This window comes from Myotis daubentonii, chromosome 18 (assembly GCF_963259705.1).
Source record: "Myotis daubentonii chromosome 18, mMyoDau2.1, whole genome shotgun sequence".
Lineage (NCBI taxonomy): Eukaryota > Metazoa > Chordata > Mammalia > Chiroptera > Vespertilionidae > Myotis > Myotis daubentonii.
The window spans coordinates 30939444-30962719 of record NC_081857.1 but is presented as its reverse complement, the minus strand read 5'-3'; the positions used below and the strand labels follow the sequence as shown (position 1 = coordinate 30962719).

The window sequence follows — 23276 nt, the reverse complement described above, 5'->3', positions numbered from 1 at the left end:
GTTTCTAAGCAACTCTGGAAAAAATTTTAAAGTGGAAGCAGATCAAAGCTAGTAATTAAAATAAGACCATTTTGATTATATTAATGTTAGTATTTAGTTTCCCCCTCTTTTATGTTTTTAATGGATTTCATTTTGCTATTTCTCCTCCCAAAAGTTGCCAGTTGTTTTCTGTATGATAAAAGGAGGAACAATTTTAGCTTGACATAGATACATGCTTCTATTGCTTATAAAATTGTTTTTAAACCAATGATATTTACTGTGTGTGCGTGCATCTGTGTGTGCATGCATATATATAAAAATAATTAGATCCAAGAATATAGCTTTGTCTCTTGCTTGCCAACACTACTCTCCACTCCTACCTTTCCTTGAACAAGGTTATTTCCAGTGCTACCTTTGAACTTAAGAGTAAGATTTATTGATGGGAATTGAGGTATTTTAGGCTTAAAAAATCCATCCCCTCCTTGGCCCCAGTCTGTTATAAGCAAGAAGATTGGAGGCCATGATTAGGTTACTTACTATCATTGCCTTCACTGTCTCTTCCACTCTTCCTCAAATACAAGAATGCACTCCAGCCTACTCTTCATATTCTTTCTCAGGGCGTATCCTTGACCTAAAGACTGGAACAGTGAAAAAGGAAGGTCAACAGTCTTCTATGAGGATGTGCATGGGCTCAAGGAGATCATTTATTTGCCGTATGAGGTGAGAGTCAAGCTGAAGATTGTGATTTGAGATAGAGAAAATTAAGAGCTGAGGGTTTGATTTCTGGTTAGAAGAGTTAAACTCTTCAATCCGAGCTTCAGTTGGATTAAATTTAACTCTCAGGACCCACATGGGTGGTAACATACAATAAAGTGTCGGATAAGGGAAGTAAGTCCCTCCTGTGCCAGACATTATGATAGGTGCTTATGTTTGTCATCTCATTTCCCACAACTATCCTTTAGGGTAGGATTTATGGTTACTATTTTTCTGAGGGGAAAAAAAAACAGACTCAAAGAAATTAATTCCCAGGATTGCATGATGTCTGATACAGGATTTTATTTTAAACTCCAGAACCTATTTTTTTTCTCAGTACATCATGAGACAACATCCATATATTCAGACCATTCAGATAATTTCTGCTGTTTGTTTGTTTGTTTGTTTGTGTGTGTGTGTGTGTGTGTGTGGTTTTTTGTTTTTCTTTAGAAATTTGAGACTTTTTTATGTCCTTTAGTTAATATTTAGTGTTTATAAATTTTATACTGTACATTTTAGGATTCTGAAGAAAATGATGGTGGTACTTTCTACATAGGTAGAAAAGATCCCTTAAAGTCACAAAATAATTCCAGGTTGTATAATAGAAATTGACTACTTTGTTCTGAGAATAGATGAGTAGAATGTTAAGAAAGGATTCCTATGAAAGTTGCAAAACTGAATTATGGCTCTGGTTAAAGTGGCTTCAGATCCAGACTACTGGATTTGCCACTCACTATCTTCTGAGATCCTGAGCAGATTAAATTATTGCTTTGTGTTTTGATTTTATCATCTAATATTGGGAGTTATATTAACATCAACTTCATAAAGTTGTTATGAGAATTAGATGAATAAATATATATAAAGGTGCTTAGAATAGTACATGGCACATATTCTATGTAAGTTTTATCTATTATTTGAAATAAGAGAAGCAAAGTAGAGAGGATGGGAAAGAGTGTTCCAATGTGTGGACATGGCTAGTGGAAAGACATAGGCAGGAGCAAGATAAATAATAAGGAAATGCAGCAAACAGATAAGGTTGTGGTATAGAGTCAGCAAACCACAACTCTTTTTTTGTTTTGTTAATCCTCACCCAAGGATATTTTTCCATTGATTTCTTTTTAGAGAGAGTGGAAGAGAGAGGGAAAGCCAGAGAGAAACATCGATGTGAGAGAAGCACATCAATTGGTTGCCTCTTACACGTGCCCTTGACCGGAATCGAACCCAGAACCCTTTGGTCCGCAGGCCAATGCTCTATCCACTGAGCAAACTGGCCCACAACTTTTTTTTTTAAATTTTTATTTATTTCAGAGAGGAAGGGAGAAGAAGAGAGAGAAACATCAATGATGAGAATCATTGATTGGCTGCCTCCTGCACACACCCTACCGAGGATCAAGCCTGCAACCTGGGCATGTGACCTGACTGGGAAATGAACCATGACCTCCTGGTTCACAGGTTGATGCTCAACCACTGAGCCACGCCGGCCAGGCTCCACAACTCTTTATTTGTAAATAAACCTTTATTGGAACAACGCCATGCCCGTTTGTTTACATGTCTGTGGTTGCTTTCATGCTATAATGGCAGAGTTGACTAGTTGCAACAGATTATATGGCCCACAAAGCTGAAAATATCTACTATGTCAGCATTTCTCAACCTGTGGGTCGTGACTCCTTTAGGGGTCGAACGACCCTTTCACAGGCATTGCCTAAGACCATCAGAAAACACATATGTAATTACATATTGTTTTTGTGATTAATCACAATGCTTTAATTATGTTCAATTTGTAACAATGAAAATACATCCTGCATATCAGATATTTACATTACGACTCATAACAGTAGCAAAACTACATTTATGAAGTAGCAACGAAAATAATTTTATGGTTGAGGGTCACTACAACATGAGGAACTGTATTAAAGGGTTGCGGCATTAGGGAGGTTGAGAACCACTGTACTATATGGTCCTTTATCGAGATAGTATACTGACCACTGATGTAGAGAATTTCTGCATTTGAAAAACATGCAGAAAATTTCGACTTCAAATTTTTTTTTTAAATATATTTTATTGATTTTTCACAGAGAGGAAGGGAGAGAGACAGAGAGTCAGAAACATCGATGAGAGAGAAACATCGACCAGCCGCCTCCTGCACATCCCCCACTGGGGATGTGCCCGCAACCCAGGCACATGCCCTTGACCGGAATCGAACCTGGGACCCTTCAGTCCGCAGGCCGACGCTCTATCCACTGAGCCAAACCGGTTTCGGCTCGACTTCAAATTTTAGGACGGTTACAAGTTTTGGAAATATACCTGACTTCTTCACGCTTCCTTGTTAGGAGCATTGTTCAGTTTTCTGTATCTGGTTGTATCCAGAACCTATTATCTGGCTGTTAATGGATGACAAAGTCTTTGATAGTGCAGCTAATTGCTTTTAATTTATCTGTTCTTTGAAATAGGTGTGGCAGTAGCTCTGTGGACCCAGTTTCCATGAATAGACTGTGCTTTGTGAGGAACAGATGCAGGTGAGATTCTAAGCAGTTAAAACCAAAGGGATGGCCCAGTACCTGTAGAGTCATCACTTCAACTATCTTACTGTAGTACTTCCTTCAGCAGCCCTCATCCTAATCCCTCACTTTCTGGCAGTGTTTCCCTAAATTTTTAAAGCTTTTGATTATCGTGTTTAAGGAAGTTGCCCTGCCACTTTATCTACTTTTTTCTGCTATAGTACCTTTAAGTTGCTTGACTTTGGCAAGGGTCAGCAGCAATATGATGGTCACTTTGGGGAGGGAAATATCCAAATACAGTTATCCTGTTTTCTAAACATTTAAGAGTCTAAAGTTAAAGGTTCTAAATCACTGTTATCTTTTCAGTGTTACTGGGTAGAGTTTTCTCCTCACATCTCTAACTCTTCCAGGAATGGACTTGGCTCTGTAAAGGATGGGGAACCTCACTTCGTGGTGGTCCACTGCACAGGCTACATCAAGGCCTGGCCCCCAGCAGGTAGGAAAGTTGGATAGTGGCTTCTCTCTTCATGCAGCAGGTTCCTCAGAGTTCAAGAAAGTTAGCTAATATTTACCATATCCCTCGGGTATGAAATGTACTTTGGTATAAACTAAGAAAATAGGAAAGAAAAGTAGTCTCTTTCCCTTCCCCCCTTAAGGATTTATATTCCAATTGATGAGATGATTACATAGACTTGAAAATGGCTCAATGTTGGCTCTCTCACAGAATGTAGTTTTTAAATGTGCAAATTCATAATAATGTATACTAAATACCTAAGTTCTAAGTATTTGTGTTTAAAAATAAATTGGCCTTGAATACAGTTAATTTGGGAAAGCTTTCTAAATTAGGAGCAAGATTTTTCCCTGGGTGGCTCAATTAGTTGGAGCATCATTTCATACATGAAAAAATTTCAGATTTGATTTCTTAACTGGGCACATAAGTGGGTTGCAGGTTTGATCCCCAGTCAGGGCATGTACAGGAGGCAGCCGATTGATGTTTCCCTCCCCTCCTCCCCATCTCTCTCTCTCCAAAATCAATAAAAACATATGTTCAGGCGAGGAAATGAATGAATGAATGAATGAATGAATGAATGAAGTAGGAGCAAGATTTTGAGGGAGAAGGGAAGTGGCTTGATTGTATTGACTTATAAAAAGAGTAGTTTTTGTTAAGGCTTTAAATCAGGATGTGAGCAGATTAGTTTTACTAGAACTTGATGTCAAACAGGGAATGTGAGAAAGGTGGTTGGGATATAGAGACCAGCCTTTTAAACTAGCTTTTCAGAATTTCCATATCTTAGCAACTTTATTACTTCCTTGTTGGATGAGTATAATTTGGAAGTGGATGTTGTAGGGAGACAGAAACTAAGAGAAAAGAAGCAAGGTAGTATATTTTGGTAAGAGATTAAACTTTAGATTTGGAAAAACCTGGGTTTGACTCCGGCAGTATAACCTTGAGTAAATTGTTTGACCTTTGTAAAAAAAAAAATACCTCAGTTTTCTCATCTGTATTTTCTCATCTGTATTTTAGAGGCCCGATGCACGAAATTCATGCACAGGGCTTGGCCCTCACAGCCGCAGCTTTGTCTGGAAGGTCGTTTGGCTGTCCAGTCTAATTAGCATATTATGCTTTTATTATTATAGATACATACATATATATATACTTAAAACAGTACCTGGCATATATGGTAAATTCTACATAATTGTTTACCTTTATTCTTCTTTTAAAAATCCTCACCTGAGGATATGTTATTTTTTAAAATTGATTTTCAGAGAGAGAGAGGAAGGGAGGGAGGGGGAGAGAGCGAGAGAGAAACATCAATGTAAGAGAAAGACCTTTTGGTCTATGGGATGATACTCCAACCAAGCCACCTGGCTAGGGCCCTTTATTCTTTTTTTTGTAATATATATTTTATTAATTTTTCACAAAGAGGAAGGGAGAGGGATAGAGAGTTAGAAACATCGATGAGAGAGAAACATCGACCAGCTGCCTCCTGCACACCCCCCACTGGGGATGTGCCCGCAACCAAGATACATGCCCCCTACCGGAATCGAACCTGGGACCCTTGAGTCCGCAGGCTGACGCTCTATCCACTGAGCCAAACCGGTTTGGCATTTTTTAAAATGTTTTTATTGATTATTTTAGAGAGGAAGGGAGAGGGATAGGTAGATAGATAAATAGATAGAAACATCAATGAGAGAGGGACATCACTTGGCTGCCTCCTCCATGTCCCCTACTGGGGATCAAGCCCAAAACCCAGGTATGTTCCCTGACTGGGAATCAACTGGTGTCCCCTTGGTTCATGGGTTGACGCTCAACCATTGAGCCACACCAGCTGGGTGGAATTTGTACCTCTTAATCCCCTTCACCTTTTTTGCTTATCCCTCCATCTCAGCCATCAGTTTCTTTTCTGTATTTATGAGTACCTTTATCTTATCTTTTGGCACTCTATTGTTTTACACCTACATGAATTGTAAATCTTTACCTATCTGACTTTGAAGGCAGTTGAGTTTGAGATCCCTATTAAATCTTTTAACTTCCTTCCTAAAGGTGTCTCCCTCCCAGATGATGACCCAGAGGCTGGCCAGGGAAGCAAGTTTTGCTTAGTGGCCATTGGCAGATTGCAGGCAAGTATGAATTTTCCATATCTATATTATCTCTTTTCAATGAGAAAAAATCTCTTTCAGGACTTGTTCATGTTATTTTTCTTTTACTCTCTGAATACAAATGAACAGTTCCATAAAATTCTACGTATTTGTAGAAATATGGCATTCATAGTTAATATTGCTCCTCTTGGATTTAACGGAAGCTGAAGAGGATGAGAGAGGAAGGGAGAGCTTTTCCCCTTATTTTTCATATATTCAGCTTTACAATGCTGAATTTTCTATTTTCCACTAATTTCTTTTGCCTGTATACAAAAAAAGAGAGAGAGATTTTAAAAATTTTATTATTGCGTGACTAACAAGAGAGAAGTGAAATTATTTTGATTCTTCTCATAAAAATAGATAAGTTTCTTGGTTATTTGGGACTATAATTTCCCAGTCTGAATAATGAACACAGGCTAACTAAGTGAAGGTAAGAGGGTTTTGGGTTGAATGAATTTTTCTTTACAAAGTTGTTAAAGAGTATCCTATCTAATAAAAGAGAAAAATGGTAATTGGTGTACGACGATACCCTTTTCATTGGCTAATCAGGGCTATATGCAAATTAACTGCCAACTATGATTGGCAGTTAACTGCCAACTAAGATTGGCAGTTAACTGCCAACAAGATGGCGGTTAATTTGCATATGTAGGCACAATGCAGGGAGGCGAAAGGGAAAGCAGGAAGAAGCCCCCTGCCACTGACAGTGATTGGAAACCGAGGGGGGAGCTAAGAGCTGGGGGGCAGGGCAAAGGCGGCCCTGGGGCCGCCTTTGCCCTGCCCCCCAGCCATGATCGGAGAATCAGGCGCCTTTGCTGCCCTGGCCAGTGATAGCAGGAAGTAGGGGTGGAGCCAGCGATGGGAGCTGGGCACGGTCGAAGCTGGCAGTCCCAGGAGCTAGGGGTCCCTTGCCTGGGCCTAAAGCGGAGCCCACGATCGCGGGGCCGCTGTAGCTGTGGGTCCCCGCTGCCCGGGCCGGACGCCTCAGCCAGAGGCGTTAGGCCTGGGCAGGGGCGGAGCCTGCAACCGCGGGGAGCTGGGGGTCCCCTGCCCAGGCCTGACACCTCTGCTGGAGGCCTCAGGCCTGGTCAAGGGGCCGATCCGGTGATTGGTGATCGGAGGGTGATGAGGGTCAACTCCTCTGGCCGAGGCATCAGGCCTGGGTGGGGGGCGGAGCCGGGGATTGGGGGGGATATGATGGTCCCCTTGCCCAGGCCTGAAGCCTGGGTCAGAGGCGTCAGGCTTGGGCGGGGGGTGGAGCAAGCGATCAGAGGGAGATGGGGGTCCCCTGCCCAGGCATGATTCCTGGGCCAGAGGCCTCAGGCCTGGGCGGGGGCCAGAGCCAGTGATCAGGGGGAGATGGGGGTCCCCTGTCCAAGCCTGACACCTCTGACGGAGGCGTCAGGCCTGGGCAAGGGGCCGATCAGGCGATCGGAGGGTGATGGGGGTGTATGCCTCTGGCGGAGGCGTCAGGCCTGGGCAAGGGGCCGATCCTGCAATTGGAGGGTGATGGGGGTCAACGCCTGAGGGCTCCCAGTATGTGAGAGGGGGCAGGCTGGGCTGAGGGACACTCCCCTCCCCACACACACCCAGTGCACGAATTTCGTGCACTGGGCCCCTAGTGTGTGTGTGTGTGTGTGTGTGTGTGTGTGTGTGTGTGTGTGTGTGTGTGTATATATATATATATATGAGTAGGGCTAATGTCCTCTCTGATTGTGATTATCATTATCATTTTTTCCTTCCTGGATGAGGTGTGAAAGTTTTGAATTCCTAAAACTCGGTGCTTCATGTCTATGTAAATGACCATGAGGTGGTAGGAGATACATCTGTGGAGAAATTGTGCTATTTTATCTCACTTTGTCTTTTTACTTTCAGGTGACTAGTTCTCCCAACTGCACAGACATGAGTAATGTTTGTCAGCCAACAGAGTTTATCTCTCGACACAACATCGAGGGAATCTTCACTTTTGTGGATCACCGCTGTGTGGCTACTGTTGGCTACCAACCACAGGTGAGGAGCTGGAGCTGTTACACCACTGATACTTGGCCTCTTGTTTCCCCTTGGCTTCCTTGAGATTACTCAGTGATGTAATTCCAGAGATAGCCAAACATATCGGCCCCTAGCTCAGAGCTAACTTTATTCTGTCAGCTAAATTTATTCTCAGCTTCTTATCACAGTTATCATTCGGTCTAGAGAAATATGGAAGCCAGGTGGGAGCAGCAGGTCCAGCTATATACATTTTTGTTAATGATGTTAACGCAGATATTGGTGTAAAAGTAATAATTTTAATTAGTTATGCTATGGCCACCTTTTGGTAACTCATCTAATCACGTAGATGAATAGTAACCCACAAGTTATTATGATTTTATTTAGATTTATCATTCAGCATGCCAGGTAACTATGCCTCAGTTAAGTAAGTCATTATATAAACATTCAAAACTCTAGTGGCTAGGAAGCAGTTCTGGCTATGGCTGTGTGAAGAGCTTGGTGTAAAGGCGGTTTTAAAAAAGAAGAACAAAGTCAAAGGATTTATACTACCGGATTTAACAACTATTATAAAGCCATTGTTATCAAGACAGTATGGTATTAGTATAAGGATAGGTACATAGATCAGGAGACCAAAATAAAGTCTATTCTCACATGGTCAACTAATTTTCAACAAAGATGCTAAGAAAATTCAGTGGGGAAAAGAAATCTTTAAACAAATAGTAATGAGTCAATTGGATATCCATAAGCAAAAAACACACACAAAACAGACTCTTACAGAATTTTTTCGAAGAAAGTAGAAAATCTTTGAATCTTGAGTTGGACAAGATTCTTATATGACACTAAAAGCATGATTTATAAAAGAAATTGATAAATTTGCCCTCATCATATTTAAAATTTGCCCTCTAAATGTCTAAAGGACATCATTAAGAAATTAAAGGCCCTGGCTGGGTAGCTTAGTTGGTTGTAGCTTTGTCCTGATATGCCAAGGTTACTGGTTTGATCCCCGGTCAGGGCACATACAGGAATCAGTCAATGAATGCATAAATAAGTGGAATAACAAATCAATGTCTGTCTCTCTCTCTCTCTCTCTCTCTCTCTCTCTCTCTCTCTCTCTCTCTCTCCCTCTCTCTCTCTGTCTCTCTCTGTCTCTCTCTCTGTCTTCCTCTCCCACCCCTCCTCTCTTTCTCTAAAACCAATAAAAAAAGAAAATGAAAAGACCAGCCAAAAACTGGGAGACAATTTTGCAAATTATATGTCTGAAAAAAGATTTGTATCCAGACTATATAAAGAAATCTTTAGCCCTAACCGGTTTGGCTCAGTGGATAGAGCGTTGGCCTGCAGACTCAAGGGTCCCAGGTTCGATTCCGGTCAAGGGCATGTACCTTGGTTGCGGGCACATACCCAGTGGGGAGTGTGCAGGAGGCAGCTGATTGATGTTTCTCTCTCATCGATGTTTCTAACTCTCCTTTCCCTCTCCCTTCTTCTCTGTAAAAAATCAATAAAATATATTAAAAAAGAAACCTTTAGAGGTCAACCAAAGGATTTGTATGCATATAAACATAACCAATGGACACAGACACCGGGGAGGGTGGTGGTGGAGGGCATGAATGGGAGTGGGGTGGGGGGCAATGGGAGGATAAGGACACATATGTAATGCCTTAATCAATAAAAATAAAAATGAAGAAATCTTATAACTCATTAAGACAGCCAGTAATTTCAATGTACATTTCATTAAAGAAGTAATGTAAATGCCATGTAAAAAGATATTCATCATCATCAGTCATTAGTTAAGTGCAAATTAATACTACAGTGAGATACCACTGCATGCCCACTAGAATAACTGTAATTAGGAAGTATTCTCCGTATTACCTCATTTAAGAAATTTAATTAAAAGTTTTTTAAAAAGTATTGGCAAGAATGTGGAGAAACTGGAACCATCATACATTGTTGGCAGACATGTAAAATGGTAAAGCCACTTTGGAAAAACATTTTGGCAGTTTCTTAAAAAGTTAAACATACACTTATCTCATAACCCAGCAATTCTACTAGTATTTACCCAAGAGAAATGAAAAATTTTTTCACACTGATTTATACACAGATATTCATAGCTTTATTTTTCATAATAGCCAAAAAGTGAAACAATTTAAATATCCATTAACTAGCAATGGATTCTCAAACTGTGAGAATGCTGCTGAGCAATAAAAAGGAATATATTATTGTAGTAACATAGATGAACTTTAAAACTATGTTCAATGAAAGAAGCCAGACACAAAAGATTGCCTACCTATATTGTATATGAAATCTCTAGAAAAGGCAAAATTAAAATAGTAGAAAGTAGATTAATGGTTGGCTAGGAAATTGGGAGTAGAGATTGACCATAAAAAGGCAAAAGGGAACTTTTGGGGCAATGGACATGTTCTAAAACTAAACTGTGGTAATGGTTGCACAGCTGTACAAATGTACTGTAAGTTATCAAATTGTACACTAAGAATGAATGAATTATATATGTAAATTATAACCTCAAATCTATAAAAAATGTAATTATAATAAACATACAATGCTCTGAAAGGGAAATGCTCCAGAGGCCAGTTTAGCAGATTCCATCTTTTCTTTTTTCTTTTTCCCTTTCCACACTTATCTATAATCCTAGGATAAAAACAGGAGAAATAAAATCCAACCCCCCTGTAATGGACCAGGAAAGTTAGATGCTCATAAAAGTGTTGATCTTACTCTTCTTTTTCCCTTTTAGGAACTTTTAGGAAAGAATATTGTAGAATTCTGTCATCCTGAAGACCAGCAGCTTTTAAGAGACAGCTTCCAACAGGTAACTTTTTTTCCTGGTTTGGACTTGAGTAATAGTTTTAATAATCTTTTATCACATTCATTCCACAAGTATTTATTGACTACAGATTAATTGAGTATTGTGATAGGCACTACAGTTTTACATTCTGTAGTACTTAACCTGTATTTTTAAGGGACAAAAAAAGACCAATCTTTGAAACTGTGAATAATGTCCAAGGTATTTTAGTTTGGTTTTGGCTACTAACTGTCTTGAATCTAACTAGCTGCATCTCTTTAAAGTATGTAAAATACTCTATGCTTTACTGAACTGTGGATAGTATTAGAAAAATTCATTTTATAGTTCTTATATAGTTAACTCTTAATTGTAAGCTGACTCTTTAATTGTAATTTTCAGGCCCTATATCCTGAAAATATCTGGTGAATAAGGTAGTTCTTACTTTATACCAGACTAGTTAATTTTTCTCTTTATGCCGCAGTAGTGTCCTCATTGATACAATAGGTATGATAATAGTATTTAAATTTGGAGGGTTGTTGGGAAGATGAAATAAGATAATGCAGTAAAGCACATAACCCAGCTTCTGGAGGAAATCAGACATTGGCAGTGAAAAGCCTGTCTCCCAAGTACTCAGCATTACCAGTTCCATCCACTCGGCTGCAGCTTACAGAAGGATCACATTCCATGTATAGTCTCAAAACCTAGTCTGACTTGTGTGGAAATTATTCAAAGCTAAAGATACAAACCTTCAGTAGTGTGAGAACATACTGTACAGTATATTTTAAATCCATGAAATTTATCATTCTGATGTTTTTGGCCACAGAGTATCATTTTATCACTTCTGGAAAATGTTTATTTCAAGATAGCTTTAATGGCCCATATATACATCCCATATTCTCAAGGTTATTATTCTGACATCAGTTGTTGATATGATTTTAGAGTATATAAGTAAAAGTGCTTTTTAATGGGCAGTCTTCAGCTGCTTACTTAGTTACTGCTTTCCAGATTTTGATGTTTCTTAAATCTAGATGGACATTTTTTTTCCTCAGTGCATTAATTTAGTTATTATTTCCAATGAAGCTTCCTTTTCTTTATTTTCCTCATTTTGATTATTTCAGTGCTTTGTTTCGCACTTGATTTGTAAAAGTTTTAGACATATATTTAAAATGTCCCCGCCGAAACCGGTTTGGCTCAGTGGATAGAGCGCCGGCCTGCGGACTGAGGGGCGGGTTCGATTCCGGTCAGGGGCATGTACTTGGGTTGTGGGCACATCCCCGGTGGGAGATGTGCAGGAGGCAGCTGATCGATGTTTCTCTTTCATCGATGTTTCTGACTCTCTATCTCTCTCCCTTCCTCTCTGTAAAAAATCAATAAAATATATTTAAAAAATAAAAATAAAATAAAATGTGCTATTTTATTATTGCTAAATTAAGTATGTCCCATTTTCCTCTACACTTATTTTTCAGTCAGTTTGTAAGATCGGCAGATACTGCTGCCGCATTCATCAGCCAAAACATAAATGTTACCGTTTACTTAAAAAAAAAAATTTAAAGTGTAGATATTTTGAAGTACTGGGCTTATATGTCATTGGAATAGATATGTACAGCAATAAGCAGGTTTTCAGAACCAGTATTTAGTTTGTGAACAAACATAATTATGTTCATTTTATATATTATACAGTGAATACATTTAACTTTTAAAAGCTACTTACTATTGTTTAAATGCAAATATTTACATTACATTTTTTTTTATCATGTTAAGTGAATGTTGATTTTTTTAAAAGAAAAAGCACAAAACCTAGTGGTTGACATATAGAAACTACAAAATAAATATTACTGCTAATAATACTTTTTTATTGTTAGAGAATGAGAGTCAAAAGGTTATTTCCTATTAGACTAGAAGCTAAAATAATCTAAAACTAGTTTCTTTTGAAAAACTAAAGCAAAATAAGAACTAAAACCAATTTTGTTTAATTTATAGAAACCTTCATGGGTGCTGTGAGAACAGAACTGCTTAGGTTTGGGGGGAAAGCTAGGATTAAGGAGCAATGCATAAGCTATATTCAGTGTTATTAAACTTATAAATTTCTAGTTTAGACTTGTAAAGCTAGATCAGCATTATCTTTAAGGGGCTTTCCAAGGGAAGTGTGAGAACATAGTCTTGTCTTTCCTGGAAAGAGTTGTTATTCCTTTTTTATTTTGACTAGAGAGGTCAGGTAGCTCTGGGATTCTGGGAAGAAATATGATAAATATATCTCTGAATTATTTAGTCACTTAGTTTTCACTCCTCATACTGTTTTATTAGTAACATTGAAAGAGACAGTGACACAGGAATCTTAGGGTTATAGAGTGACACAGGAATCTTAGGGTTATATGGGAATTTTATTTTTTAATTTTCTAAGGATAATTTTTGTGAGTTTCACTGATAGCATGAAAACTTTTTCAGGTGGTGAAATTAAAAGGCCAGGTGCTGTCTGTCATGTTCCGGTTCCGGTCTAAGAACAGAGAGTGGCTCTGGATGAGAACCAGCTCCTTTACTTTCCAGAACCCTTACTCAGATGAAATTGAGTACATCATCTGTACCAACACCAATGTGAAGTATGTACCGTAAAGGCCTTTTTGAATGTTGGGATTCCTCCTGGGCCAAATCTGCTTACCTCCTTCTCTTCTACCTTCTAGTAGTAAATAGCATTAGTTTGAAGTTCCTCATCTTCCAATTCTTACAATTTGGGTAGTTCATCCAGTAGAGTAAGATTTTAATAAACAATAGATTAGAGACGAGGTTCTGAGATGTGAAAGGTTTGTATTTCCATTTTGTTTCAACCCTCTCTAGAAAGGATTTTGTTGTATACACGATTTTATTGCTCTAGTCTGGCAGAATTTTTCTCTACAGCAGATATCTGAAGACTCTTTCTATAAAAAGCCAGATAGTAAATATTTTAAAGGCTTTGTGGGGCATACAGTTGCTATTGCAACTACTCTGTTATTATAGCATAAAAATAGTCCTAGACGAATAAAATGAGCAAAGATATCTATCTTCCAACGAACTTTTATTTCCAGAGATGCAATGGACTGCATTTGCCCCAGGGACCATAGTTTGCTTTAGAGCATGGCTCCATCACTCTTTTGTTAGCCTCTGTTCTCCTTTATTCCTTGATTTCTTCCTGTTTGAGCCTTCCTTCTTTGTTAAATATACACACACAAAAAACAATTTTATTGAGATGGATTTCACATACTATACAGTTCACTTATTTAAAGTATACATATTTTTAAAGTATGTCACATGATTGTGCAACTATTACCACAATCTAATGTCATCTATCCTAAAAGAAATCCTGTATTTAAGTCACCCCTCCAAGTCCTGTGCAACTAATCTACTCTGTCTCCATAAATTTACCTATTCTAGCTTGACAGTTCATATAAATGGAATCATACAATATGTGGTTCCTTTGTGACTAGCCTCTTTCACTTACTATAATATTTTAAGGTCATCCATGTTATAGCATGTATCAGTACTTCATTTCTTTTTATTGCCAAATAAAATTCTTTTGTATGGATATCCCACATTTTGTTTATTCATTCATTGGTTGATGGACATTGAGTTGTTTCCACTTTTTTGGCTATTAAGAATACTGCTACGAACATTTGTGTACTAGTTTTTGTGTGGGTATGTTTTTTGTTTTGGTTTTTTAAAAAATATATTTTACTGATTTTTTTACAGAGGAAGGGAGAGGGATAGAGAGTTAGAAACATCAGTGAGAGAGAAACATCGATCAGCTGCCTCCTGCACACCCCCCACTGGGGATGTGCCTGCAACCAGGGTACATGTCCTTAATGGGAATCAAACCTGGGACCCTTCAGTCTATAGGCTGACACTCTATCCACTGAGCCAAACCAGTTAGGGTTGTGTGGGTATGTTTTTATTCTCATGGATATATACCTAGGAGTGGAATTGCTGGGTCATTTGGTAACTCTATGTTCAATCTTTTGAGGAACTGTCCAACTGTTTTCCAGAGCTGCTCTCCCATTTTATGTTCCTGTCAGCAATGTATGAGGATTACAGTTTCTCCACATTCTTGCTGTCCTTTTTTATTATACCTATCCTAGCAGGTGTAAAGTTCTTTTTCATTTAGTCTCTCTATGTAGAATTGGCTTTGAATCACCTCTTGAAGATCTGATTTTATAAATAATTAGCAGTATGACTAGCACCTGGTGATGACATTGAGTCTGTATTCTCCAATTCAATTATTAGGGCGTGTAAAGTTTAATTCTCTCTTAACTTAGTATAATGGATTGAGTTAGAAATTTTTATTAACTTAGGACTCAGGTACATATGTTTGTGGTCATTGTAGGGTTTTTTTTCTTCTTCTTTTTAATATATATTTTATTGATTAAGATATTACATATGTGTCCTTATCCCCACGTTACCCTCTACCCCCTCACCCCCCACTCATGCCCTCACCCCCCCCGTTGTCCGTGTCCATTGGTTAGGCCTATATGCTTGCATATAAGTCCTTTGGTTGATCTTTCCCCCTTACCCCTACTCTCCCCTACCTTCCCTCCAAGACCCGACAGTCCAATCAATGCCTCTCCGTCTCTGGATCAGTCCTTGTTCATCAGTTTATGTTGTTCATTATATTCCACAAATGAGTGAGATCATGTGGTATTTATCCGCTCTCCAGTTCCATCCATGCTGTGGCAAATGGTAAGAGTTCCTTTTTCTTCTTCCTCTTCTTAAAGAATACCTTTCAGCATTTCATATAATGCTGGTTTGGTGGTGATGAACTCCTTTAGCGTTTTCTTATCTGTGAAGCTCTTTATCTGACCTTCTATTCTGAATGATAGCTTTGCTGGATAAAGTAATCTTGGTTGTAGGTTCTTGGCATTCATCACTTTGAATATTTCTTGCCACTCCCTTCTGGCTTGCATGGTTTCTGTTGAGAAATCAGCTGACAGCCGTATGAATACTCCCTTGTAGGTAACTGACTGTCTTTCTCTTGCTGCTTTTAAGATTCTCTCTTTGTCGTTTGCTCTTGGCATTTTAATTATGATGTGTCTTGGTGTGGTCCTCTTTGGATTCCTTTTGTTTGGGGTTCTCTGCGCTTCCTGGACATGTAAGTCTATTTCTTTGACCAGGTAGGGGAAGTTTTCTGTCATTATTTCTTCAAATAGGTTTTCAATATCTTGCCCTCTCTCTTCTTCTAGTACCCCTATAATTCTGATGTTGGTACGCTTGAAGCTGTCCCAGAGGCTCCTTACACTATCTTCATATTTTTGGAATCTTTTTTCTTTTTTCTTTTTCGGTTGGGTCTTTTTTGTTTCTTTGTATTTCAAATCTTTGACTTGATTCTTGGGATCTTCTTGTCTGCTGTTGGATCTCTGTATATTATTCTTTATTTCAGTCAGTGTATGCTTAATTTCTAGTTGGTCCTTTTTCATATCCTCGAAAGTCTCACTAGATTTATCGAGGGTCTCACTAAATTTATCGGCGGTTTCCATAAAATTCTTGAAAAACCTTATAAACGTGGCCTTGAACTCTATATCTAGTCGTTTGCTTTCCTCCATTTCTGTCATTTGTGACCTGTTTCTTTGTCTCCGCATTTTTTATGCTTCCCTGTGTTGGTAGAGTGGTTTTGTGTGCTAGGTGTCCTGTAGGGCCCAGTGGCTCAGCCTCCCCAGTTACCTGAGGTGGACACTCTTGGTGTACCCCCTTGTGGGCTTTGTGCACAGTCTTGTTGTAGTTATGCCTTGATTGTTGTAGGATCACTGGGAGGAATTGACCTCCAGGCCAATTGGCTGTGAGAATTAGCTGTGTCTGCAGTGGGAGAACTTCTGTGCTGAAGACACCCTTCTGGGGCAAGACTTGCTTCAGTGGGGTTTTGGTGCTCACTGAGTCTGCACCCTGAGTGTGTCCCTTATGGATCTGAGGAGTTGTAATCCGGATGGTCCCCCTCTGACAACTGGGTACACTGGCTCTTGGATCTAAGGAGGTGCTAATTTAGCCTCTGCCTGAGGTTACACAACAGGAGCTACGAAGAGAACTGCGGATTCCCTTTCATTTTTTGGAGTTTGGAGGTACCCTGATGAGGCCCAGCTGTGAAGCAATGCAAGCCGCTGTGGGGCCTTGGGCCTTCTCTTGGAAGTTCTGGGTCTGTCTGGCCCAGCTGCAGTTAGGTAATTTTCAGGTTGCAAAGGGCCAGGGCATTCATATGCAAAAGCCTCTGCTGTAGCCTGGGTGGGGCGGGGTCTCAGGGAATCAAAGGGCGGAGCAAGCAGCTATGGCGGATTCTCAGCCCTGCCCTAAGGGGCCGTGCGTCTCAGTGTCCCGGTAATTGCTGCAGGCACCTCTGAGGGAAAGCCGACCTCAAGTTCCGAGTTCTGCCCGCTGCCAGACAGTCCAGTTTCTCCCCATATGAGTCCTGGGTCCCCAGAGACTTCCCGGAACCAGAGTTCAGAGCAGTCGGGAGCTTGTGACTCCCTCCCGATTCAAAAAGACAGCCGCGTCCTCAGGTGCTAGCCCCTTTCTGCGCACGCGAGCCTCCGTACCTCTGCACTTTACTTCCGCAGCTCCTCTGGCTCTCAGTGTGCTTTTCTTTCCTTCTAGTTGTAGAATTTCCACTCAGCCAGCTTTCCTGTAGTTCTGGATGATGTCCGTTTTGTCTTTATGTTGTTTTTTTGAAGTTGTTGTGGGAGACAGCAATTTCCCGGTGTTTATCTATGCCGCCATCTTAGTTTCTCTCTCTCTAGGTTTTTATTGATTTTGTTTTTGCATCTTTATATAACAGAACAACTATTGTTTTGTGTTTACATTTTGTTTAAAATTTGAAATCTTTTTAGGAACTTTTTTCTGGAAATAATGGCTTCCCCCATTTTTACATAGAGTTTTCCCTACCACAATTAATTTTAATTAATTAGTAATGTTTTAAAATAACTACTCTTTATAGAAAATTTGGAAAGTATTGAAAACTATAAGAGAAAGTAAAAAAAAAATTCCCTATCCAGAAATAGTCCTTTTTAAAAAAAAAAAAAATTTATTTTATATGTGCCTTGACCAGGAATTGAACCGTGATCTACTGGTTTATAGGTTGATGCTCAACCACTGAGCAACACCAGCCAGGCCAGAAATAATCCTTTTTATGTTTCAGTAAATGTACTTTCAGTTTTTCACTTAGGCATTCTAAAAACACTATATGTATATGCGCGCACATTCACACAACTAGGTACTGAATACCTAGGAAGAGTTAGAACCCAAACAAGAAGAACCCATGTGCCAGAGGACATAATTTATCTTTGTGCCATGTTGTCCATAGTGTGAATTATTTGTTGAATCTGAGGTCATAGGTTGCCTTTAGGATTGGACTTGAAAGGGAATTTATTAGGAATCACCCCACCTACAAGTGAATATATAGAGCTTTTTGTACAAGCAGTGTTAGATATATTTTTTCTCAGTTTTATCTTCTCTCCATTTTCCCAGGAATTCCAGCCAGGAACCACGGCCTACACTGTCTAACACGATTCAGAGGCCACAGCTTGGTCCCACAGCTAATTTATCCCTGGAGATGGGCTCAGGGCAGCTGGCACCCAGGTGAGAAAAGGTGGAAGAATCATTTATTGAACAGTGACTAGTCCAGGGCCGTCTGCAATCCCATTATTTTTTTATTTTGTTAAGCCTTTTCCCCAGATTCTTAAAAAAAAAATTTCCCCCCCTATTTCTCTCCTCACTGGCTTTAACATATAGGCAGCAGCAACAACAGACAGAACTGGACGTAGTACCAGGAAGAGATGGACTGGCCAGCTACAATCATTCCCAGGTTAGTGTATCTTCTTTGAAGAAGGACCGTGAGCATTTTTTAAAGAAATGTCTCCCAGTGCCAGTTAGAGTATAAATGTATCTAAGTGAATTTTAGAGTTATTGAATTATCATGTTAAACCTTTCATGGTTATTTTTATCATTGTATTCCACAGGTTTCTGTTCAGCCTGTGACAACCACAGGGCCAGAACACAGCAAGCCCCTTGAGAAGTCAGATGGTCTGTTTGCCCAGGATAGAGATCCAAGATTTTCAGAAATCTATTCCAACATCAATGCAGGTATGTTTCTTACTCATTCTCCTTTTAAATTCTTATTTTGATCACTTACTGATGGGTCTGCTGCTGCCCAATCAGTAGTCTTCCAACATTCCCTCTTAGTCATGATACCTCATGAGTAAAATAGGAACTTGCTGAACTAATATAGTACAGCCCCTTGACTGGCCCTCCCCCAACTCCTTTTGGTCCACAGATCAGAGTAAAGGCATCTCTTCCAGCACTGTCCCTGCCACCCAACAGCTATTCTCCCAGAGCAACACATTCCCTCCTACACCCCGGTCGGCAGAGAATTTCAGGTGAGCCCCATGTGTGTGTATTGCTTTAAGGGCAACTGATTGATTCATTTGCTGAGTCCAAGTTTTATTCTTCCCTAGCTTTCTCAGGTTATTTCAGACAAAGCAGTGGAACTTATAGGGCCTAGGATGAGGCGAACTGCTTTTCTTCCTCCTGTGTCTTTGCACTTTGCCTGTTGCCATGTTCTAGGTTCCATCTTTGTGTGTCCTGATCAGTGTGTGACTGTCAGTCTTTCTGGTCTTTTCCACATTCTTTTATCAAGTTTTCCTTAACCCCAAGGAAGTCGAGGGAATCTGAGAATAGCACTAAATTGTCCTGTGATTCCTAGATTCTGTGATAAACCCATCCTTTTAATCCTTTACCTTAACTATTTGTTCACGCCTAGAAATAGTGGTCTGGCACCTCCTGTAACCATCGTCCAGCCATCAGCTTCTGCAGGACAAATGTTGGCCCAGATTTCCCGCCACTCCAACCCCACCCAGGGAGCAGCCCCAACTTGGACCCCTAGTACCCGCCCAGGCTTCTCTGCCCAGGTAAAGTTTCTCACTTGTCTTCCCCTGGATATTGTTTTTTGTTTGTTTGTTTGGGCTTTTTTCCATATGTAAAGTTATTGTTGTTTATCTTAGGCTCCTTTTCCTCAACCCCCACCACCTACCTTCCAATTTTTATCTTTGTTAGGATCAACTAGATAATTAAAAACCATGGATAATCTAAAACTCAGAGTCTGTGGTGTTTACATACCCACTTTAAATCAGAATCGCTCACATAAAACATCTTGAACAGACATGATTTTCAAATGTGTTTTGGAGTAAATTATTTTTTTTAAGAGAGATTTTAAATATATATATACTTTTTATTGATTTTAGAGAGGAAAGGAGAGGGAGAGAAAGATAGAAACATCAGTAATTAGAGAAAATCATTGAGCGGCTGCCTCCTGCACACCCCCCCTACTGGGGATTGAGCCTGCAACCCTGGCATATGCCCTTGACTGGAATTGAACCTGGGACCCTTCAGTCAACAGGCTGACGCTCTATCCACTAAGCCAAACCCACTAGGGCTGGAGTAAATTCTAAGAGGCTTCCACTTTGTTTAGGACTATAAAATACAGGAACAAAGGAGAAAATTATGAATTTAGACACAGCGATGTCTATTTACAAAAAAAAGTGTTGAAAAGTCCCTATATACTCTATATGTATATCCTATATAATAAAAGCCTAATATGCTAAGTGTCCAACTGTTTGACTGTTCGACCAGTCGCTAGGATGTGCACTGACCACCAGGGGCAGATGCTCTGACCGGTAGGTTAGCTTGCTGCTGGGGTCTGGCAGATCAGGACTGGGTGAGATGGGCCGGACACACCCTGGCAGGCCAACCTCCCTCGATGTCTCCCTGCCCGGCCGGCCCTTATTGGCCCCAATCGGGACTGGGTAAGACAACCCCAATCGGCCCTGATTGGGACTGGGCAAGATGGCCCCGATCAGCCCTGATCAGGATTGGGCGAGACAGGCCGGACATGTCCCGGAGCCCTCCCACAGTCCCTTCCCTGCCAGCTGGCCCTTACCAGCCCCAAACGGGACTGGGCGAGATGGTCCCGATCAGCCCCAATTGGGACTTGGCGAGAAGGGCCAGACACTCCTTGGAGCCCTCCTGTGGTCCCTCCACACCCTGATCGTGCACTGGTGGGGTCCCTCAGCCTGGCTTGCACCCTCCCGCAATCCAGGACCCCTCAGGGGATGTCAGAGAGCCAGTTTCGGCCCGATCCCATAGGCCAAGCCAAGGGACCCCACTGGTGCACGAATCCATGCACCGGGCCTCTAGTATAATATGTTAAGCTAAAGCTAATATCCTTTCATAAGTTCATATATACTTAATAATATATAACATATAATATATAACATTCTTTATATATTATATAATAATATAAATATAAATGGTAATGTTTTACATTTAAAAAGCTAAAACCAAAAGTAGGCTCCAGAATTATTATTATACAATGTGACCTCAATTGTATAAAAAAATGCATAGGAAAATAAAAACTGGAAGAAATTATCCACCATGTGTCTTTGGTGGTAGAATTGTGATTAATTTTTAAAAAGTATTTTCTTCACTTTGCAAATATTCCTTAGTGTATATACATTACTATTATGGTGAGAAAAATGCTAGTTACTAAAAAATAAAAGGACATCATTAGAAACAAATGAATGTGACACAGACTGAAAAATAAAGTGATGCAAAGTGTTTATATATATACTAGAGGCCCAGTGCACAAAAATTTGTGCACTTGGGGGCGTCCCTCAGCCCAGCCTATGCCCTCTTGCAATCTGGGACCCCTTAGAGGATGTCCACCTGGGGGATCGGGCCCAAGCTGGCAGTCAGACATCCTTCTGGCAGCCCGGCAGCCCTCGGGGGATGTCCACTTTCCAGCAGGGAGCAGACCTAAGCTGTAGTCGGACATCCTTAGTGCTGCTGAGGAGGCAGGAGAGGCTCCCACCACCACTGCTGTGCTGGCAGCCATCAGCCTGGCTTGTGGCTGAGCAGAGCTCCCCCTGTGGGAGCACTCTGACCACCTGGGGACAGCTCCTGCATTGAGCATCTGCCCCCTGGTGGTCAGTGTGTGTCATAGTGACCAGTCATTCCCAGTCGTTCTGCTGTTAGGGTCAATTTGCATATTACCCTTTTATTATATAGGATACACACACACACACACACCATAGTGTTGTTATTAATGCTTCCATTTTTATATAACTTTACAATTTATAAAATGCTTTTATATAAATCATTTTTATTTAATTTTCACAACTCTAAATGTATACTTTTATTAATTTTGTAGTTCTTTTCTTTTTGCACTTTTCACAACTGCCTAAGGATAGTGTCAAGAGAGATTGGGGGTTAATTGGAAGAAATATGCATTAGGAAATGCTTAGTTTCACTCAAAAGAATCTAGTGATTGACAGAGAGAGTTGACTCTCATGGGGATTGTATGTGCAATAATCTTAACGTTCCACTTATTGTTCTCTATTCCTTTCTCTTAGCAGGTGGCCACCCAGGCTACAGGCAAGACTCGTTCTTCCCAATTTGGTGTGGGCAACTTTCAGAGTCCATCTTCCTTTAGTCCCATGTCCGTCCCTGGTGCTTCCACTGCATCACCTGGTGCTGCTGCTTACTCTACTCTCACCAGTCGTGGATCCAACTTTGGTGAGTTCAGTCCAGAAGATGGATAAAAGGAAAATCACAACACTAAAGAGAAAGGATTTGGTGGTTAAGATGGTTTGCTGTGCACTGAGTTCATTATGAGAAAATGCAAGGTATTTGCTATTTAAAACCTAGCCACATGGCCCTGACTGGTTCGGCTCAGTGGGTTAAGTGTTGGCTTGCGGGCTGAAGGGTCCCAGGTTCGATTCTGGTCAAGGACACATGCCCGGGCTGTCGGCTCAATACCCAATAGCAGGAGGCAGCCTATCAATGATTCTCTCTCATTATTGATATTTCTCTCTCTCTCTCCCTATCCATTCATCTCTGAAATCAATAAAAATAAATCCTATATAATAAAAGGCTAATATGCAAATTGACCAAACGGTGGAACAACCAGTTGCTATGACGCGCACTGACCACCAGAGGACAGACGCTCAATGCAGGAGCTGCCCCCTGCTAATTAGTGAAGCTGGGTTCATGGCTGGCTGCCGTCAGTCGGACTCCCCCAAGGGCTCCTGGACTGCGAGAGGACGCAGGCCTATCTGAGGGGGCACCCCCCCCTCCTCCCCCAGTGCACAAATTTCATGCACTGGACCTCTAGTAAATAAAATCTACCCACATGAAAAAGACCTATAACAAAAAACATGTAAAATATTATTAATTTAATATGCAAATTTATTCTAAAATGAGCAAAGGACTCTTTGGAACAGCTTCCTAGAGAAGAAAAATAATTTGGGTTGGGTTTTGAAATAGAAGAGGCATTGATTGGCAGAAAGAAGGGCAGGAGGTTTCTAGGTAAAATTAATGACTTGCATGTAGTTATGTGCTTGATTTTCCTCTCCAATGGAATTAGTAGATTGAAGTTTATTCTTCCTCACTAGCTCCTGAGACTGGACAGACTGCAGGACAATTCCAGACACGGACAGCAGAGGGTGTGGGAGTCTGGCCACAGTGGCAGGGCCAGCAGCCTCATCATCGTTCAAGTTCTAATGAGCAACATGTTCAACAGCCATCAGCACCGCAACCTGGCCAGCCTGAAGTCTTCCAGGTGA

The 23276-nt window shown here is 40.5% G+C and overlaps 1 protein-coding gene across 2 annotated transcripts in view; it reads left to right on the top strand.

Moving 5' to 3' along the window:
• The window catches only part of ARNT (aryl hydrocarbon receptor nuclear translocator), a 61532-nt gene that overhangs the window by 35304 nt on the left and 2952 nt on the right, over positions 1-23276 (top strand). For both annotated transcript variants that reach the window (XM_059674051.1, XM_059674052.1), the window contains 14 exons: positions 597-699; positions 3183-3248; positions 3641-3726; positions 5776-5852; positions 7743-7877; positions 10606-10680; positions 13099-13250; positions 18127-18237; positions 18391-18463; positions 18618-18741; positions 18932-19034; positions 19418-19565; positions 22065-22227; positions 23106-23272. In XM_059674051.1, the coding sequence (XP_059530034.1) occupies positions 597-699; positions 3183-3248; positions 3641-3726; positions 5776-5852; positions 7743-7877; positions 10606-10680; positions 13099-13250; positions 18127-18237; positions 18391-18463; positions 18618-18741; positions 18932-19034; positions 19418-19565; positions 22065-22227; positions 23106-23272 (1583 nt within the window). The remainder of the gene's footprint in view (positions 1-596; positions 700-3182; positions 3249-3640; positions 3727-5775; positions 5853-7742; positions 7878-10605; positions 10681-13098; positions 13251-18126; positions 18238-18390; positions 18464-18617; positions 18742-18931; positions 19035-19417; positions 19566-22064; positions 22228-23105; positions 23273-23276) is intronic.